The 15345-nt window shown below is 41.1% G+C and overlaps 2 protein-coding genes across 5 annotated transcripts in view; one reads left to right on the forward strand and one right to left on the reverse strand.

The window, feature by feature from the left end:
* Wasf1 (WASP family member 1) overlaps nt 1-13608 on the reverse strand; it is a 48098-nt gene extending 34490 nt beyond the window's left edge. For 2 of the 4 annotated variants that reach the window (XM_076916982.1, XM_034524837.2), the window contains exon 1: nt 13492-13608. The gene's annotated coding sequence lies outside the window, so the exon portion shown is untranslated. Of the gene's footprint in view, nt 1-13029; nt 13167-13491 lie in introns of those variants that run through there. The other 2 variants (XM_034524836.2, XM_034524840.2) reach the window with 1 other exon arrangement.
* A 318-nt stretch (nt 13609-13926) lies between these two features.
* Nucleotides 13927-15345, forward strand: part of Cdc40 (cell division cycle 40) — a 49104-nt gene continuing 47685 nt past the window's right edge. Inside the window, exon 1 of the mRNA XM_034524713.2 lies at nt 13927-14219. Within this exon, the coding sequence (XP_034380604.1) occupies nt 14031-14219 (189 nt within the window). The 5' untranslated portion in view covers nt 13927-14030. The remainder of the gene's footprint in view (nt 14220-15345) is intronic.

The raw sequence follows: 15345 nt of genomic DNA on the forward strand, positions 1-15345 counted from the left end.
TTTACACCCTGGCTTCCCTCAATAGACAATGATTCAAGGTATCTAAGCCACAAACAAACCCCTTCCTCACCAAGTTGCTTCTGTCTCATGTTGTTTTCTTACAGTAAGGGCAAGCCTAGCTAAGATGCCTGTTTAAAAAAAAATCAGTATGGCAGCTTTGGACTGTATGTGTGAATGTAATCCTTTGTTGTTTGTCTTTGTTGTTCCATCTCTAGAGTATAAGTTCTATAAGGGTAGAAACCAAGTTTCATTCATGACTATCCCAACATAGTTAGCAGTGTGTGTGTGTGTGTGTGTGTGTGTGTGTGTGTGTGTGTGAGAGAGAGAGAGAGAGAGAGAGAGAGAGAGAGAGAGAGAGAGAGGCCTTTACCTTCTGTGCAGCACCACATGGTTCATTCTCTAAGAACAGCACAGAGTAAAAGAAAAGAAAACTAAATACCCCAGAGGAAATGGAAAGGAAAGATTTAGATCAAATCCCAACCGAGAAGATATTTATTACCTAAAAGAAAGTACCTGCAGCTGTCAGCTTGGACAATGACTCACTCACCTCAAGCCTTCAGCTTCTACAAGTGGCAGTTTGACCTGAGAAACAAAGGGCTCATCCTATCACTGCCAGTGTGACTTTTCTCACCCTACTTTTCTACAAGACATTAACAGTTAGTTCCAAATCACAGAAATGGGATCAATGCATTCATTAGAAACATAGGACATGGGGGTTCAAGGAGAGAAGCACATCCCATTTCTAGCACAAAAGCAGTAACTATACTCAAACAAAAATTTTAACAATGATTATTACCAGGCAGTAAAAAAGAAGGAAATTTTAAGGTCTATGAAAGACTAGCAAGTCTTTATGACATGAAACTAGTATAATAAAACAAAATAACTAATTCTAAAAATTTACCAAATAGTAATTAGCACAAAACATGGTATTTTTCCTAACTTTATTCAGAAATGATACCTTTTAATCTTAGGGAATATTGACTGCTGTGCATTACATAATCTCTTTTTGGAAATATACATCCACATGTAATAAAAGTAAAAGTCCTCTAATTCCTAGCAACTGGGAGAATAACAGTATACATTTTAGCCAACAAATAAGTGTTTTAAATTGGCTATATTACTATTTAAATATACTTATTTTGTAGGAATCTTGGGGGTTGTTTTAGAGTCTTTTTAACCTTTGATAATTTTATACTGGTATACAACGTATCTTGATGGACATAATGAACTGATTGGATGAGTTTTTAACTTGGAGACTCACGTAGGAAGCTGTCCTGATAGCTAAGACACCATCAGAATTTTGCTACCCCAAACTTCAACCTCTCACCAATCCCACACCTCCCCAACACATCCTACAAATACTTTTTGTGTTTTGTTTTCTTTCAAAGGTATGGTCTCATGTCACCCACAATGGCCTTAAGTTCCTAATTAGACCAGACTGGGCTTGAACTGTGCCCTGTGCAGGCCCCAAGTGCCTCAGTCCTGGGATTACAGTCATATGCTACCATTCCAGGCTACACACAGTGTGAAAGAGCCCAAACTCTCTGAACCCGCCCTGTACCCACTACCAAACCCCAGTATTCTGTTCAGGCTAGTCACCTTTTCATAGAATGAATACGACTCTCACCTCACTTATCCTTAGAGTTGTCGGTTAGAAACTAGTCAGCTGCTTCACTGTAAGATTTCTGTAGGCATTTAATAAAGCCCATTCACAGTCTAGCATATTAGGTGATACGCAAAAAGGCATCATAGGGTTTTGTTTGCTTCAGTGTTAGCATGAGGAGACATGAGAGCATGTGTCCAAAAATAACTTGTATAGGAAAACTAAAAGCAAAAGTCAAAACCTGAAAAAAAATCCAAAGGCCCATAAACAAGTGACTGAATAACAAGAGATATTATTCATTAGAATGGACATGATACAATGGAAGAGTATTCGGCAATATGATAAACTAGTGACATGTAATAACACAGAAACTCTTCCAACTCCCTTAAATGTATGCATACCATTTACGTAAAGCTTTTAAAACGCAATTTAACAGGGAGCAGCAGGAGGGAGTGGGATTGGTGGAAAGTTCAGGGAGAACACAAGGGCTGCAAAATTCTGATGGTGCCTTAGCTTATCAGGACAGCGCCCTGCGTGAATCTCCAAGTTAAAACTCATCCAATCTCATCCAATCAGATCAGTATGTCCATTACATTTCAGTAGAACCCTTAAGACTTCTAACCAAATATAGCCAATCACTATGAGATATTTACTGTTTTCTATTACTTACAAACAAAAACATAAATGATCTAAGATTATCAATATTAGACATCAACTTGACAGTGGATAAGTAGGCATAAGAGTTTCAAAAAATCTCCTAGAAACATGCAGGCAGAACTCTTGGACATAAACAGACTAAAGCAGATCCAGACAAGCACAGAGCAACCAGGGACTCTGCTTTCTACCCTGTGGACATATGACAATCATGTCTCACTTGAAAACATGCGTGGCTGTACAATGGAAAACTGACGTGGCTATGCTAAAGCCTCCGGCACCATCACTAGAGATAATCTACATATAACGTACTAGACACGTTGCCGGGTCTTTCATAATATACTTACACCAAAGTAAAAGCTGCCTCCCTTAGACACCACTTCAGTGGTGAGTCAATCCCAGGACAGTCCCCTAAGCCACTGAAGCAGGAGGGATCTCCTCTGCACCATTCCCCTTTACTGAATCACTGCCATCAGCAAAATGCTAGGTTGTAATTTCCTCCATCTTTAAAAAAAAAAAAAAAAAAAAGGAAAAGAAAGAAAACAAGGTTTCTTCTGGTTTCACACTTCTCCTTAGCCACCTCTCCCCTCTGGTCTCCTTAAACAAGCCACATGACTTCTCCAGCTCTCACTTAATCTGCTCCATTCACTTTCAACCACGGCACCCGGATCAGCTCTGACCAAGTGGATTCAGCTTCTTCTCATTCAGGATACGAGTGGTGGCTCACTACCTCAGAACACATAGTCTGGCTTTCAGGACACTGCACGGTCACAGCTGTCCACCTACCCCAGGCTCCATTCCCATACATAATCTAGGTCGTTATCTTGAGCTATATTCACTTCCTCGGCTTTCTGACAACTAGATACACTTCCGCTAACATTAAAAACTGTCATGCTTCATTCTCAAAAAGCACTTAAAGGTCATTTTAGTAGTATTTGTGAAGCAGATGAAGATGAAAATCAGATACAAACAGAAAAATCAAATTAAGTGTCTTAATTTTCAATGAACCACTGTGGCCTTTAAAGTTTAGCAGGAGGAGTGTGGAGACAGACTTAATACAGCTGTGCTAATGAAATGCAAAGCAAATGCTCTTTACTGGATATTTCATAAAAATATAAGTCTTGCCTGTGGTCCTATTCTGTGGACTTAAAATATAGCAACGGTACCTACTGGATATTGCAAATGTCTTTCTATAACTTTCTCTTTACCACCACAGAATTCTAACGATAGAAACATAAGTAAGTAGTTTTTAAACCAACAGTTTCTGGACCTGACAATTTCTCATAGTATACTAACTGGTTTTGTTGTTTTCAAACAGCGCCCCCTCACACTGTAGTCCAAGCTGGCCCTAAACTTACAGTGACATGCCTGACTGAGCCTCCTCAGTGCTGGGATTACAAGTGCTACATTCACAGGTATGAGGTAGCACAGCAGCCTACAGCAGGCTTTCAGGGAGTGAGTTTACGGAGTGGGCACAGTGGCACACACACACGTGCACCAGCTCAGGGAGCTGAGGGGAGGAGTCAAGGGTGCAGTGCTGGGCTGGCCATACAGCAAGACTTGCAAGTAAAGTTAGGGGACGGGAGAGACGAAGGCACTGGCTGTGCAAGCTCAAGATCATCTTTCTATACTTAACAACACATTTTTTTTTAAAGATTTATTTTAAAAAGTATATGACCTGTAGGAATACGTGCACATGAGTGCAGATGCCCGAGGCTGGAGGCATCGGATCCCACTGGATCTATGGATGCTGGGAGCTCAACTCATGAACTCAGGTCCTCTGCAAGACCTGTACTGCATCACCTTTCCAGCTTGTACAGTTTCTTTTGAATGCTAAGAAGGAACCTAAAGTCTTTAGAAATCTATTGAGAGACATACTCTGGCTCACTTCCTTCTATGACAATAAAATGGTGACTTTTATGATATTTGATTACTGTATATGAAGCACAAGATGGTTAACTATCATAATCAAAGTCTTATTTTTACAAGCAAAGAGAATGTCTTTCTAACAGAGCCTTCGGTAGTGGCACACGATGCATGGCTCGTCTCATGCCTTCGGGGTTCTCATACTTCAACGTGGTTTGCATTATTCACGACTAAAGCACGTCAGAAGCACATGGCCAAGAACAAGTGTGACCCTTATTCCTAGCACTCTAACACTGCAGTTCTACAGACAGAACCAGTGCCCTCCCTCCACTGAGCATGCCAAGAGCCGGAGGACATTCTACAGACAGAACCAGTGCCACCCCCTCCACTGAGCATGCCAAGAGCCGGAGGACATTCCTGAACATTTGTACTTCCACGACTGCATCTTGGGACTCGCCCCTTCTTACCTATAAACACTATGCCTTTATCGTTAAGGATCTGTCTTCCCTATACTCCTTTCATTCTCGTCTCAAAACAGCACAGAGGTGACCTTGCCTCTCCACACTCACTAAGCTTTTTGGGATTTTCTTCAAAAACACAGAGTTGTGGCCTTGGTCTGTGTTTATTGAGAGAGGATCAAAGGTAACATATCATATCCTCTGGAGATTCTCTTCTCTCCTGTTCTTCCCACTCTCTAAACATAAGTCAGAGGCAAATTCTCTTACATGCCAGGTCTTTAAACTCCCCCCTTCTCTTCATAAACCCATCTGTTCCCAGACCTTGAACTACCAACTCTCCATTATTTGTAGAAACCCAAGCGGCTCAAAAAAAGGACATGTCAAGCCAGGCGGTGGTGGCGCACGCCTTTAATCCCAGCACTTGGGAGGCAGAGGCAGGCGGATTTCTGAGTTCGAGGCCAGCCTGGTCTACCAAGTGAGTTCCAGGACAGCCAAGGCTACACAGAGAAACCCTGTCTCGAAAAACAAAACAAAACAAAAAACAAAACAAAAACAAACAAACAAACAAACAAACAAAAAAGGACATGTCACACATCCAAATCAGTCCCCAAATCAACATCCATGACTTTCCACTCTCTCCCCAAAGGGAATTTATTCATTCATTCATTCATTCATTCATTTGAATGAACTATTTCTAGAAACAACACACTATCATTTAGGTTTATGGTTATCTTTAAATTAAAGCGAGTCACTGATTCTCTATTAATCAGTTCACTCAAGCTTTCTGCATATGAAGTGTATGTGAGAGAAATACTGCTGGTGTGTGGAAGTGGGTTCTCTCCTCCCAGTGTAGATTCCATGGATCCGGTCCACGTTGACAGGCTCACAGGCAATCACTTTTACCTACAGAACCATCCCACAGCCAACTCCTGACTGTGGGCAAACTATTGGTACAACAGTTGCACTGTGTTTTTGTGACAATATTTCCTCTAACTATGAAAGGATTACAGCCATCACAAATCAGAGCTGCTCTGATGATGGACAGAACAACTTGGCCCCCAGTCGGGCAACAAAGTAAGAACAATACAGTGATGGCCCATGTGTGCTATGATAAAGACGATGTCACCAGTTGGAGGTGAGGAGGAGAAGCTCAGGAGACCCTCACCTGAGAGATGCCAGTCACCACCTCTTTCTTTCCTAACTGTGTATGTGGTCTTGGTTGTGTGAGTATACAGGAAGTGGAAATCTGACTGGGAGTTGGGACAGTAGATTTCACGACCTGTCATCCACTCTCCAGTAAGTAACTCCAAACAATCAATTTGAACTCTGGAACTAATTCCTCCTAACAACCATCTCCAATATTGCAACTGAGTAAGCAAATTAAAATAATTCTGTTTTCTTCTCAGTATCTACAAAAGGCCTGAGTTAGAAATAGAGATAAGGCCGGGTGGTGGTGTCGCACACCTTTAATCCCAGCACTTGGGAGGCAGAGGCAGGCGGATTACTGAGTTCGAGGCCAGCCTGGTCTACAGAGTGAGTTCCAGGACAGCCAGGGCTATACAGAGAAACCCTGTCTCGGGAAAAAAAAAAAATAGAGATAAGGCATTAATATTTGGCTAGAATTATAAAAATTATGTTATGCGATTTAATTATTTAAAATTTAGCTCTTGCCTGGAAAAGGCATTATACCTTTATCAAAAAGAATTTCAACCAAAATTGAACAGAATTATCCCTTTACACAAAGTCCCTGTGAGGATTATACACACAGCACACATGAAAAAGTCCAAGTCAGTGACACAAAGTTGCTGTGAGGATTACATACAGCAGCACACATGAAAAGTTTCTAAAGTCAGTGATACAAAGTCGCTGAGGATTACATTAACTATGTAAGATAGGCAACACACATGAAAAGTCTCTAAAGTCAATGACAGAAACCAAAGGACAGACCCACAAAGAGCTCCAGACACCAGAAACTTTACTCCTAAGCAGATTATACTCAAACTACAAAAGACAACAGTCAGTTGGGAATGCAGCTCCGTGCTAGAGAACTTACCTACCATGGACAAGGCTTCAGGTGGGATCCCTAGCACTGATTAGCTAATAAAATTACATTACATCTGAAAGGCATGGGGAAAATTCCTTAGAGGAAAACTGTCTCCTTAGAGGAAAAACTTATATAGAGATGGACAAGAATTATACTGAACTCTCATTGGCAGCTGCTAAAATACTGTAGAGTGAGGTACTGCAAGTTTTGAAAGAACAAAGCCACCAACTTAAGACTTTGGATTCAATCATTCTAAACTGTGAACAAATTGCCTTCTCAAACAAATAGAAACCAAGGGAACTTGTCACCAGTAAATATGCCTGTCCAGAAATGACAAAACACTTCTGCAGAGGGAAAGAAAATATTAAAACATGCCAGATCTACATAGAAATATGAAGGACATCAGAGACTAAATAAAGGTGAAATAAAATCTTTATTTAGATAATGTTCATTTAAAATAATACATCAAAGTATTGTGTGATATAATTTTAAAAAATCAATGGCAACAATATTACAAAGGATGGGACATGGGAACATTGTTACAGATATCTAAACTACATGTTAAGTGGCATTAGTATATTTATAGAGATACTGAGATTACCCATAAATGTATCCCAAAAAATCTGGGTAGCCATTAAAAGAAACTGTCAAAATACATAACTGATACGCTAAAAATGGAGAGAAAATGGAGCCATATAAAATATTCAATTAATGTCAGAGAAGATAAAGATTTTTTTAAAAAGCAAAGTATGAAAGCAATGAACATAAGTTAAAAATATGATAGCAATCAATCCAACTATCATAAATTATTTTAAATGTGAATGGATCAAATACACCAATTAAAAGACAGAGAGATATTCAGGAAGTAAAAAGATCCAACTGCATACTATCTATGAGAAATCTATTTTAGAAAGACAGAGTTAAAATAACAGGATGGAGAAAATCTTGGAAGAACAAACATTAACCTAAAGTTTTGTGTTAGACTTTCAGATAACTGGAAATCAGGGGAATTGGTCACTTGTTCTCAAGTGACAGAACAAGTTCTTCAGAAAGAAAGAAACTACAAATGTTAACTATGTCAATATGAACTTAAAGAATGTTTGCCATTTTTTAAAAAAATGTATAAATGCAAAAAGGAAAAGGGGGCATGGGATAGGGGTTTTCTAAGGGGGGGAATGGGGAAAGGGGATGGCATCTGAAGTGTAAATGAAAGATCTAATAAAAAAAATATATATATATAAAAAAAAGAAACTCAAAAAAAAAACAAAAAAAATTTCTTATGAAGGCAATTAATGATATGGAAAAAAAAATGTTTGCAGTAGCCAGTTTTAACAATGGAAACTTCTGCACACAGGGAATTAATGTATGGAATGTAAAAATATACTATAATAAGAAAAAGGGACCTTAACTAAAACAATACAACAATCTCTTTTAATGTACACATTCTTCAGAATAGAACATCAAAATATGTGTGGTAAGACTTGACAAAATGGCAAGAAGCAGCTGCATACACTCACACAGTTGGAGGCTTCAAAATTCCTCATTAGTATTAACAGATCCAATAGGCAGAAAAGAAAGATGTAGTTAAACTGAAGAACACCATCAACCAACTAGATCTAAATGACAGGTATAAAGTACTTTAATCCCAAAACAGACTATATTCTTCTCTACTTCGCATGGACCATTCACTAAGACAGACTACATTTCAGGTCATGAAATACATTGGTGAAAAATGATCAGGAACTATACGATGCATATTCTCAGAGGATAACAGACAATACCAAAATATTAGGAGATTGAATACTATACTTCAAAAGTCTCAAAAGAAATTTTTTGAATATTCAGAACTAAAGGAAAAGTATGTTCTCAAATCTGTGAGGTATCTCAAAACTCAATGATTATTATGGAGAAATAAAAGGAGTCAAGCTTACACCTTTAATTCCAACACCTTAGAAGTGGAGAAAAGAAAACGCCGTCTTCAGGGTTATCCTCAGCTAAAAAGCAGGACTGAAGCTACCCTGAGGTCCATGAAACTCTATCTCAAAATCTGGAAGGAGACGTGATCTTAGCAGAAAGATCTATCTTTTTCGATTCAGCTAACTTCATTTATTCTTCCATAAAATCCTAATGAGACTTGGTACCAATGGTACCGATTTGCTAAAATAAATGTAAGAGATCCTATGAAGTGATCTGCATTTAAAGCAAACATTTAATAGTACTTCCTTTCCTTTTAGAAGAACATGTTATATGCCGTCTCTGAATATCATCAATCTCCGATAAGTCCATTAAAAACCTCCAACATAAGTGACAAACAGCTGTTTCATGAGTCATTTTCTCACAACATGTTCTCCTAGCAGAACTCGCCTGCTATTCTGTACCAACTGCATCCACCCAAAACCCACTTAGCTTAAGCTAAAAATCAGGCACTGGAACATAAAAATGGGGGTGGAAGGACAGACATCCAAAACGCCTCTCTCCTTGAAGCATTTATAATTCATTTTTCACCTGCCTCCAATCCTGCCACACCCAATTGAAGCTACCATACTATTATAATACCATTTACTTGTGCTGAGAGCTTATTTTAAAAACTGTTAAAATTCACAACAACATAAGAACCAAACACCTTGCTTCCAAAAGGAGACATAAGAAAAGTTTAGAACACTCTTTTTGTAAGTACAACTAAAAGGAAAAAGTCTCTGACAAATACATAGGCAGAAATTAGAAAGTATATTATGGATTAAATAGGTTTTTAGTAGGCTGAGTCTAATCATGAAGTATATAGTTTCTGAGAAAATAAGTTCTAAGTCTATGGTGGTTAGTCTTCACTGGAAACTCCAGTGGATGTAGAACCACCCAGGAGACAGCCCTCTGAAGGTTTCCAGATAACTGAGGCCACCCTGAATGCTGATGACTCCATTCTATACACCAGATCCTGGCTAAATAAAACATTTAAATAAAGCATTTATCTCTCTCATTCCTAACTGCAGATGTTTGCAGTCAGTTGCCTCATGGTCTTGCCACTATGCCCCGCCCCGACCCTTTGATGGACAGTATCCCTTCAAACACTAAGTAAACTGAATCATTCTTCCTGTAAGCACTTTTCATTAAATTTTTTAAAATTCTATCTCAGCAATGAGAAAAAGAACTACTGCAAAGTCATACAGCATGATATGATTTTCAAATGTAATAAATAAGTTAAGACCACCAACTTATAAAAATTCAATATTCAAAGTTAAGGGCAGAAAATATAGTGGTAGAGTGTATGGCACACACAAGGCCCTGTATTTTATTCCCAGCATTAAGAAGGAAAGAGAGAGAGAGAGAGAGAGAGACAGAGAGACAGAGAAATTTAAAACTATAGTCTGCATATAGTAAATAAATAAACCACAATTCTTAATTTTACAAAGTTCTACCTTGAGGTGAGTTATTTTTAAAACCTGTTACACAAACAAGCACAAGACTTCATTTAAATACATCGTTTTTATTAAGATCTCACTGGAAAAGTGACGTCACAAAGAAAGATAACTTTGGAAACAGAAGCATTCATGTCTACATTAATGTCCTTCCATTTAGGCTGCCAACGTCTCCTTCCTTCACTGTCCCAGGCTAGCTCAGTAACGTGCGGTGAAAGGATTAAAAGCAGAGGTTCTAAAAACAATCCAAACAGAGCTTTCTCTTTAGAGACGAAGCTGCTCTACTAAATAAAATGTTTGCTGCATCTTGCCTTCGGACCCACTCCTTCTTCACTCCTCTTGTTTGCGGCACACAGATGAACCCTTTGCTATTTATTCAAGGCAATGCCACCATCTTTGGATTTGTGACAGTAAGCCACAGGATAGTTCCTGTCTTCACAGAGCTCAAGAAAAACCAGACATTTTCTTTACACAATTAAAAACAAAAACAAAAAAGGTTAAATTTTAGCTCTTTATATTTAAGAAAACATGATAAAATATACTCAAGATGATTCTTTAAAAAATCAGCTAATCAATGAATTATAAACCCACTTGTAGAGACTTTTCAGCTATATGACTTCCTCCCACAAAATAACCAAAAGTCTAATACTGTAGTAAAGCCTGTAATAACATGCTCTTTCAATAGTAGTTTTTGCTTTGAAAGTAAAGGAGTTAATCTCTTACTAAGAAACCAAATATACTCTCTACTGAAGATCAAGCTTTTGGAAAAGATATTTTAAATTATTCTTAAAATTAAGCAAAAAATTGATATTATACTATACCAATGCTCTGTCTCTCAATATATGGCCATTTAGAAACCCAAGAGATAAAAGCTGACCTACAGTGTATCTTACACGTGATCAGTTATAAATCTATTAACGAAAATTTTTAAATTAAGAGATCTTCAACATTTTCTAGACTTTTCACAAATTTAACTCAATATTCTACTTGTTACCAATTGTATTCATCAGTATTAACTATATAATTACTATATGTAGGCATTAAGTCTAAAATTAAAAAATGAGAAATAAATTCAAGCTAAAGCCGTCTGGCCAAAGCGAACTCAAAGGTAAACCAGCCATTCCCAGGTGCTGTGGAAAGGCATACTGAAGCATCTTCATGATCCATCAATTAAAATGCTTAACGTTAGTTTAAAAGTGCTGCGAAAATATCTTCTCTAGTTTAATGCATACTATCTGTGGCATAAGAGCATTGTTTCCATTTACACGTTAGGAAATCAAGGCAAGAAGGATGTCCATTTTGTAAACTGCAAGGTCTTTCCTAGTCAAATAAATGATTCTACACTATCAACTTATATGTATGCCGGTTACAAATTAAATGATCAATGCACTCTTGCATTGTCTGTGTGCAATTCTGTTCGTATCAAAATGGTTAACAAAACAAGCTTAAACACATAAAGAGAGAAAAGCCAGTACAAAGGAAAAGATGTTTCTAGCGGCTAATATGTTGTTCTTAAATGATATCATTTAAAAACTAAGTAGCTATGTTTGTTTCTTAAGTTTTCAAAATATATTCCATCCTTAAGGTATTCAAAAATGGACCTATTCATCCATGTAGATAAGTTAAGAAAAAAAAAACTATAGCCAACAATAAAATATACTGAAAAATAGCTAAGTGAAAATTAAATCCAAATTAAGTTAGGGAGTTAAGATTCTCCTCTCATATCAAATCCTTCCTTTCATTCAAATGAAAGATGATTAGTAATCAAATATTCAAATATTCTACAAATACAAAGTACAAAACTTTTCTTATTAAAAACGGAAAATTTTGTATTAGATACTTTATTCAAATATTCAAAATAAATAAAAATACTTTCCCTAACAGAAACTTAGATCAAGGATAAACTATTCTCGTGAATTCCAAATGGGACTGCATCTGTAATTGTGTTATGCCGCTCCCAACAATTAGAAAAACGAAAGTTTACCAATTAAAATTTACAAATGTCAATGGATGTTTGTACAACTGAACAACTAGTAAACTAATCACAGCTATTACTGAACATAAAGACTTAGCTACTGTGAACATCAAGAAAAAATGTAAACAGAATCTCGAGCACATTTTGTATAGTAAAGGATAAGGTCAGAATGAGTCGAATTAAAAAATACCTCTTCTAGCGAGGTATTAATTAGTCAGTCACAGGGCAGGTCGTGAATGTTCGGATCGGATGAGCTTTCTTTTGACCATTAATTCTAGCTCATCATCCGCAAGTGCAAGAGAAGGTGTCAGAGTACGGAAGCTAGGGGGCATGCTGTAGCTAGGGGAAAAGAAAAATGGGAAAGGTGCAATGGATGCTGCATAGTTGAATAATTATCTGGGTGGCACAATGGGCGAGTCCTGCCGACATCAGAGCCCAGCGAGCGTCTCCCTAACTCTGCCCGAGGAACCTCCCCATTCCCAGGCATCAGAAGAACCGGCACCCTCTCTGCCTTCTCTTCCAAACGGGAATATAAAGGGATGCCCGCACTCGCTTTACCATTGTCGTGCAGAGGGAGCCGCGGCGCAAACGCAAAGACCGGCGGCCAGAGCTCGCTTTTCAGAGCCGCTGGCACGCCGGACGAGCCGGGGGCTCGGCGACTGGCTGCAGCCTTCGCCGGCGCCGAGGCACGAGGGCGGAGCGGCGGGATCGGAGCCCCGAACCCCGCGCCGCAGGTGAGAGCCGCCGCTGCTGCACCCGGAGCAGCCACGGGCCGGTCCCCGCGCCCGAGATCCCGCGCCCCGTCCTCCACGCGCAGCCCGGGCTGCTGGGCGGCGGGCGCGGGGGAGCCCGGGATGGGGGCGGGGGCGGCGCGCCCATCCATCGCCGCCGCCGCCGCCGCTGCAGACCGGGGCTCGTCTACACGCCCCTCTCGGCCGGCCGGTGGCGAACAGTTCCCCCGTCAGGACCCCGGGAAGAAAAAAAAAAGGACAAAATCCTGAGAGACTCGTGCTCACCGCGAAACCGTGGGGGGCTCGCGCCGTACCCCTTCTACATGCTTCGGCGGCTGCCGCCGGTCCAGCTCGGCGCAGGGACGCCACCAGGAGCCCCTCGGGAGCGTCCGGCTGCGGGATGGAAGCCGCGCCGGGCACTGGCTGAGGCGCCGGGCCGCCGGGAATGCCGCCGGGGGCGCCCACTGCTCGCCCGAGCCGCGGTGCGCCCGACGCGCGAGCGAACAACACCGCGAGCCGCCGCTGCCCTGCGCCGCCCCCTCCCCGCGCGACGCTCCACAACCGGGCGCGGGGACCCGCGCCTGCAGCAGGGGGAGCCGCGGGGCGCTCTCCGCCTGGCCTCACGACCTTCCTCCGGAGCTGCCCCAGACGGGTCCCGGGTCTCTGAACTTAGGATTCGCACTCTCCCCTCGAACCCTTGCAGGGCGTACGGCGGCGTGGTGCGAGAGTGAGCATCCACCCACTTACCGGTCCGTGGGCAAGAGGACGGCGCTTCCCCCTGTCCCGAGGCTCTGTGGTATTGCCCAATCCGCACTTTGGGGGAGGGGGCCGGGGAGAACGGTGCCGGGCTAGGGAATGAGGGAAGATGACATCCAATTGAATGAAGCATCCTTTTGGGGGCGGGGTCGAAGGCAGACCTCTCTGCCCGGCTCCGCCTCCTCGCTCCAAACTACATTTCCCATGGTGCCGCGAGCTCCTCGCCGCGCTGTACGCCGGGAGTGAAGGACCTCGAGGCTTCAAACACTTCTCAGGACTGGGTCTTTAATCAACGAGGTCCTGAAAGTTACAAATAGTTGTAATCCCTTGTGCGTCTTTAGATAAATGTTTGTGAATCTCAAGTTCGGATACAGTTATCGAAATAATAATTAAGGTTTTTTTTTGAGAAGTTATAAATGATTTGTTTCCAAAGGAGGTAAATAACGTGTTCCATGACAATCTGTCAGGACCTGGGAGACGCTTCTTCTTCCGCCCTGGCCTGGCCATAGCAGAGAGTATCTGTTGCAGTCATGTCGGCTGCGATTGCAGCTCTAGCTGCTTCTTATGGCTCGGGTTCGGGGTCCGAATCGGACTCGGACAGTGAGGGCAGTCGGTGTCCGCTGCCAGCCGCGGACTCTCTCATGCACTTAACCAAATCGCCTTCAGCCAAGTCCTCTCTGACCGTGGCGGTGGACTCGGCTCCGGAGGTGGCAGTTAAGGTAAGTGTTTTGGACACTGATGAGTTCAGGCATTGCTTTCAGATCGTCTCCGGTTAGATGCGGGTCTACCTCGGCGCTTGAGAAATAAGTAACTAGCTTTTACATCTCTTCCTACATCCCCCTTGACGATTGGAAGTACGGAGCAGCTCTCCACTACACCGTGTCCTTCGTGTCTCAGTCGGATAAAAGTAGTTCAAAAGAGGAGGAAAGTTTGGATTTGTAGACTAGGATGTAGCCTTCTTAGAGCAGATGTAAGTTCCGAACGTAGATAATATTGGATCGAGACTTTCAAAGTAGAATTTGTGCCTTCACTAGAAGTGAGCCATGGCCAGGCACTGTTTGGGTTTTTGAGGATCTCGTCACGAATTCTGGCTTCACCACTTGGAACGTTCTTTTGTACAGTTGTGCAATGAAGGTAGCTGTATAAAAACATATTTATCGGAGGTTATTGTAACGATTTAGTGAAATTATATGGTAAAGGTTATAGCACAGAGCCTAATATCGAGTGAAAGGGCGATATGTGTTGATATTGTGATTCTCTGTGGGAAAAGGACATAAATTTTAGGAAGTAGCAAGCACAAACCGGACCAAGGAAGCTGATAAAGGGGAAAACCCAGCTACATAGTTCTCTATGGAGCATGTATCATTTTACAGTAACAACAGGATTAAAGCCACAAGGGCCAACAAACCCAGAACATCTTTGCTATTATAGTGTGTAGTGGAATCATAATAGTCGGTGAAGCAACCAATTAAATGTGGACAAATAAAGTATAGATTGGATTGAGCACTGGGAGGGGAAAAATAACTTCGATAAAGAATAATGTAGAAGTTTGGGGGTTTTGTTTGTTTGTTTGTTGTAGATCACTCAGACAAGTGCTCTCTTCAAAAAAAAAAAAAAAAAAAAAAAGCCGGTTCAAGGAAAGAGGCCACTTAAGCTAAATCCAAGAGTTTCCAAACTTAGGAGAAGACTTGGTGTGCTGAGTGAGGCTGGTGTGTCTCGAGCCCTTTGAGAGCATCCATCTGTAGTTAAGCCTTGTGTGAGTGATCAGCTTGAAGAGTGTGAAGAGGGAAACTACAAAGATTTCTAACTAAGATCTCCCTGGGTTTTGTGTCTTAAGTCATGTAC

Source organism: Arvicanthis niloticus, chromosome 20 (genome assembly GCF_011762505.2).
Source record: "Arvicanthis niloticus isolate mArvNil1 chromosome 20, mArvNil1.pat.X, whole genome shotgun sequence".
In the NCBI taxonomy this organism is placed as follows: domain Eukaryota; kingdom Metazoa; phylum Chordata; class Mammalia; order Rodentia; family Muridae; genus Arvicanthis; species Arvicanthis niloticus.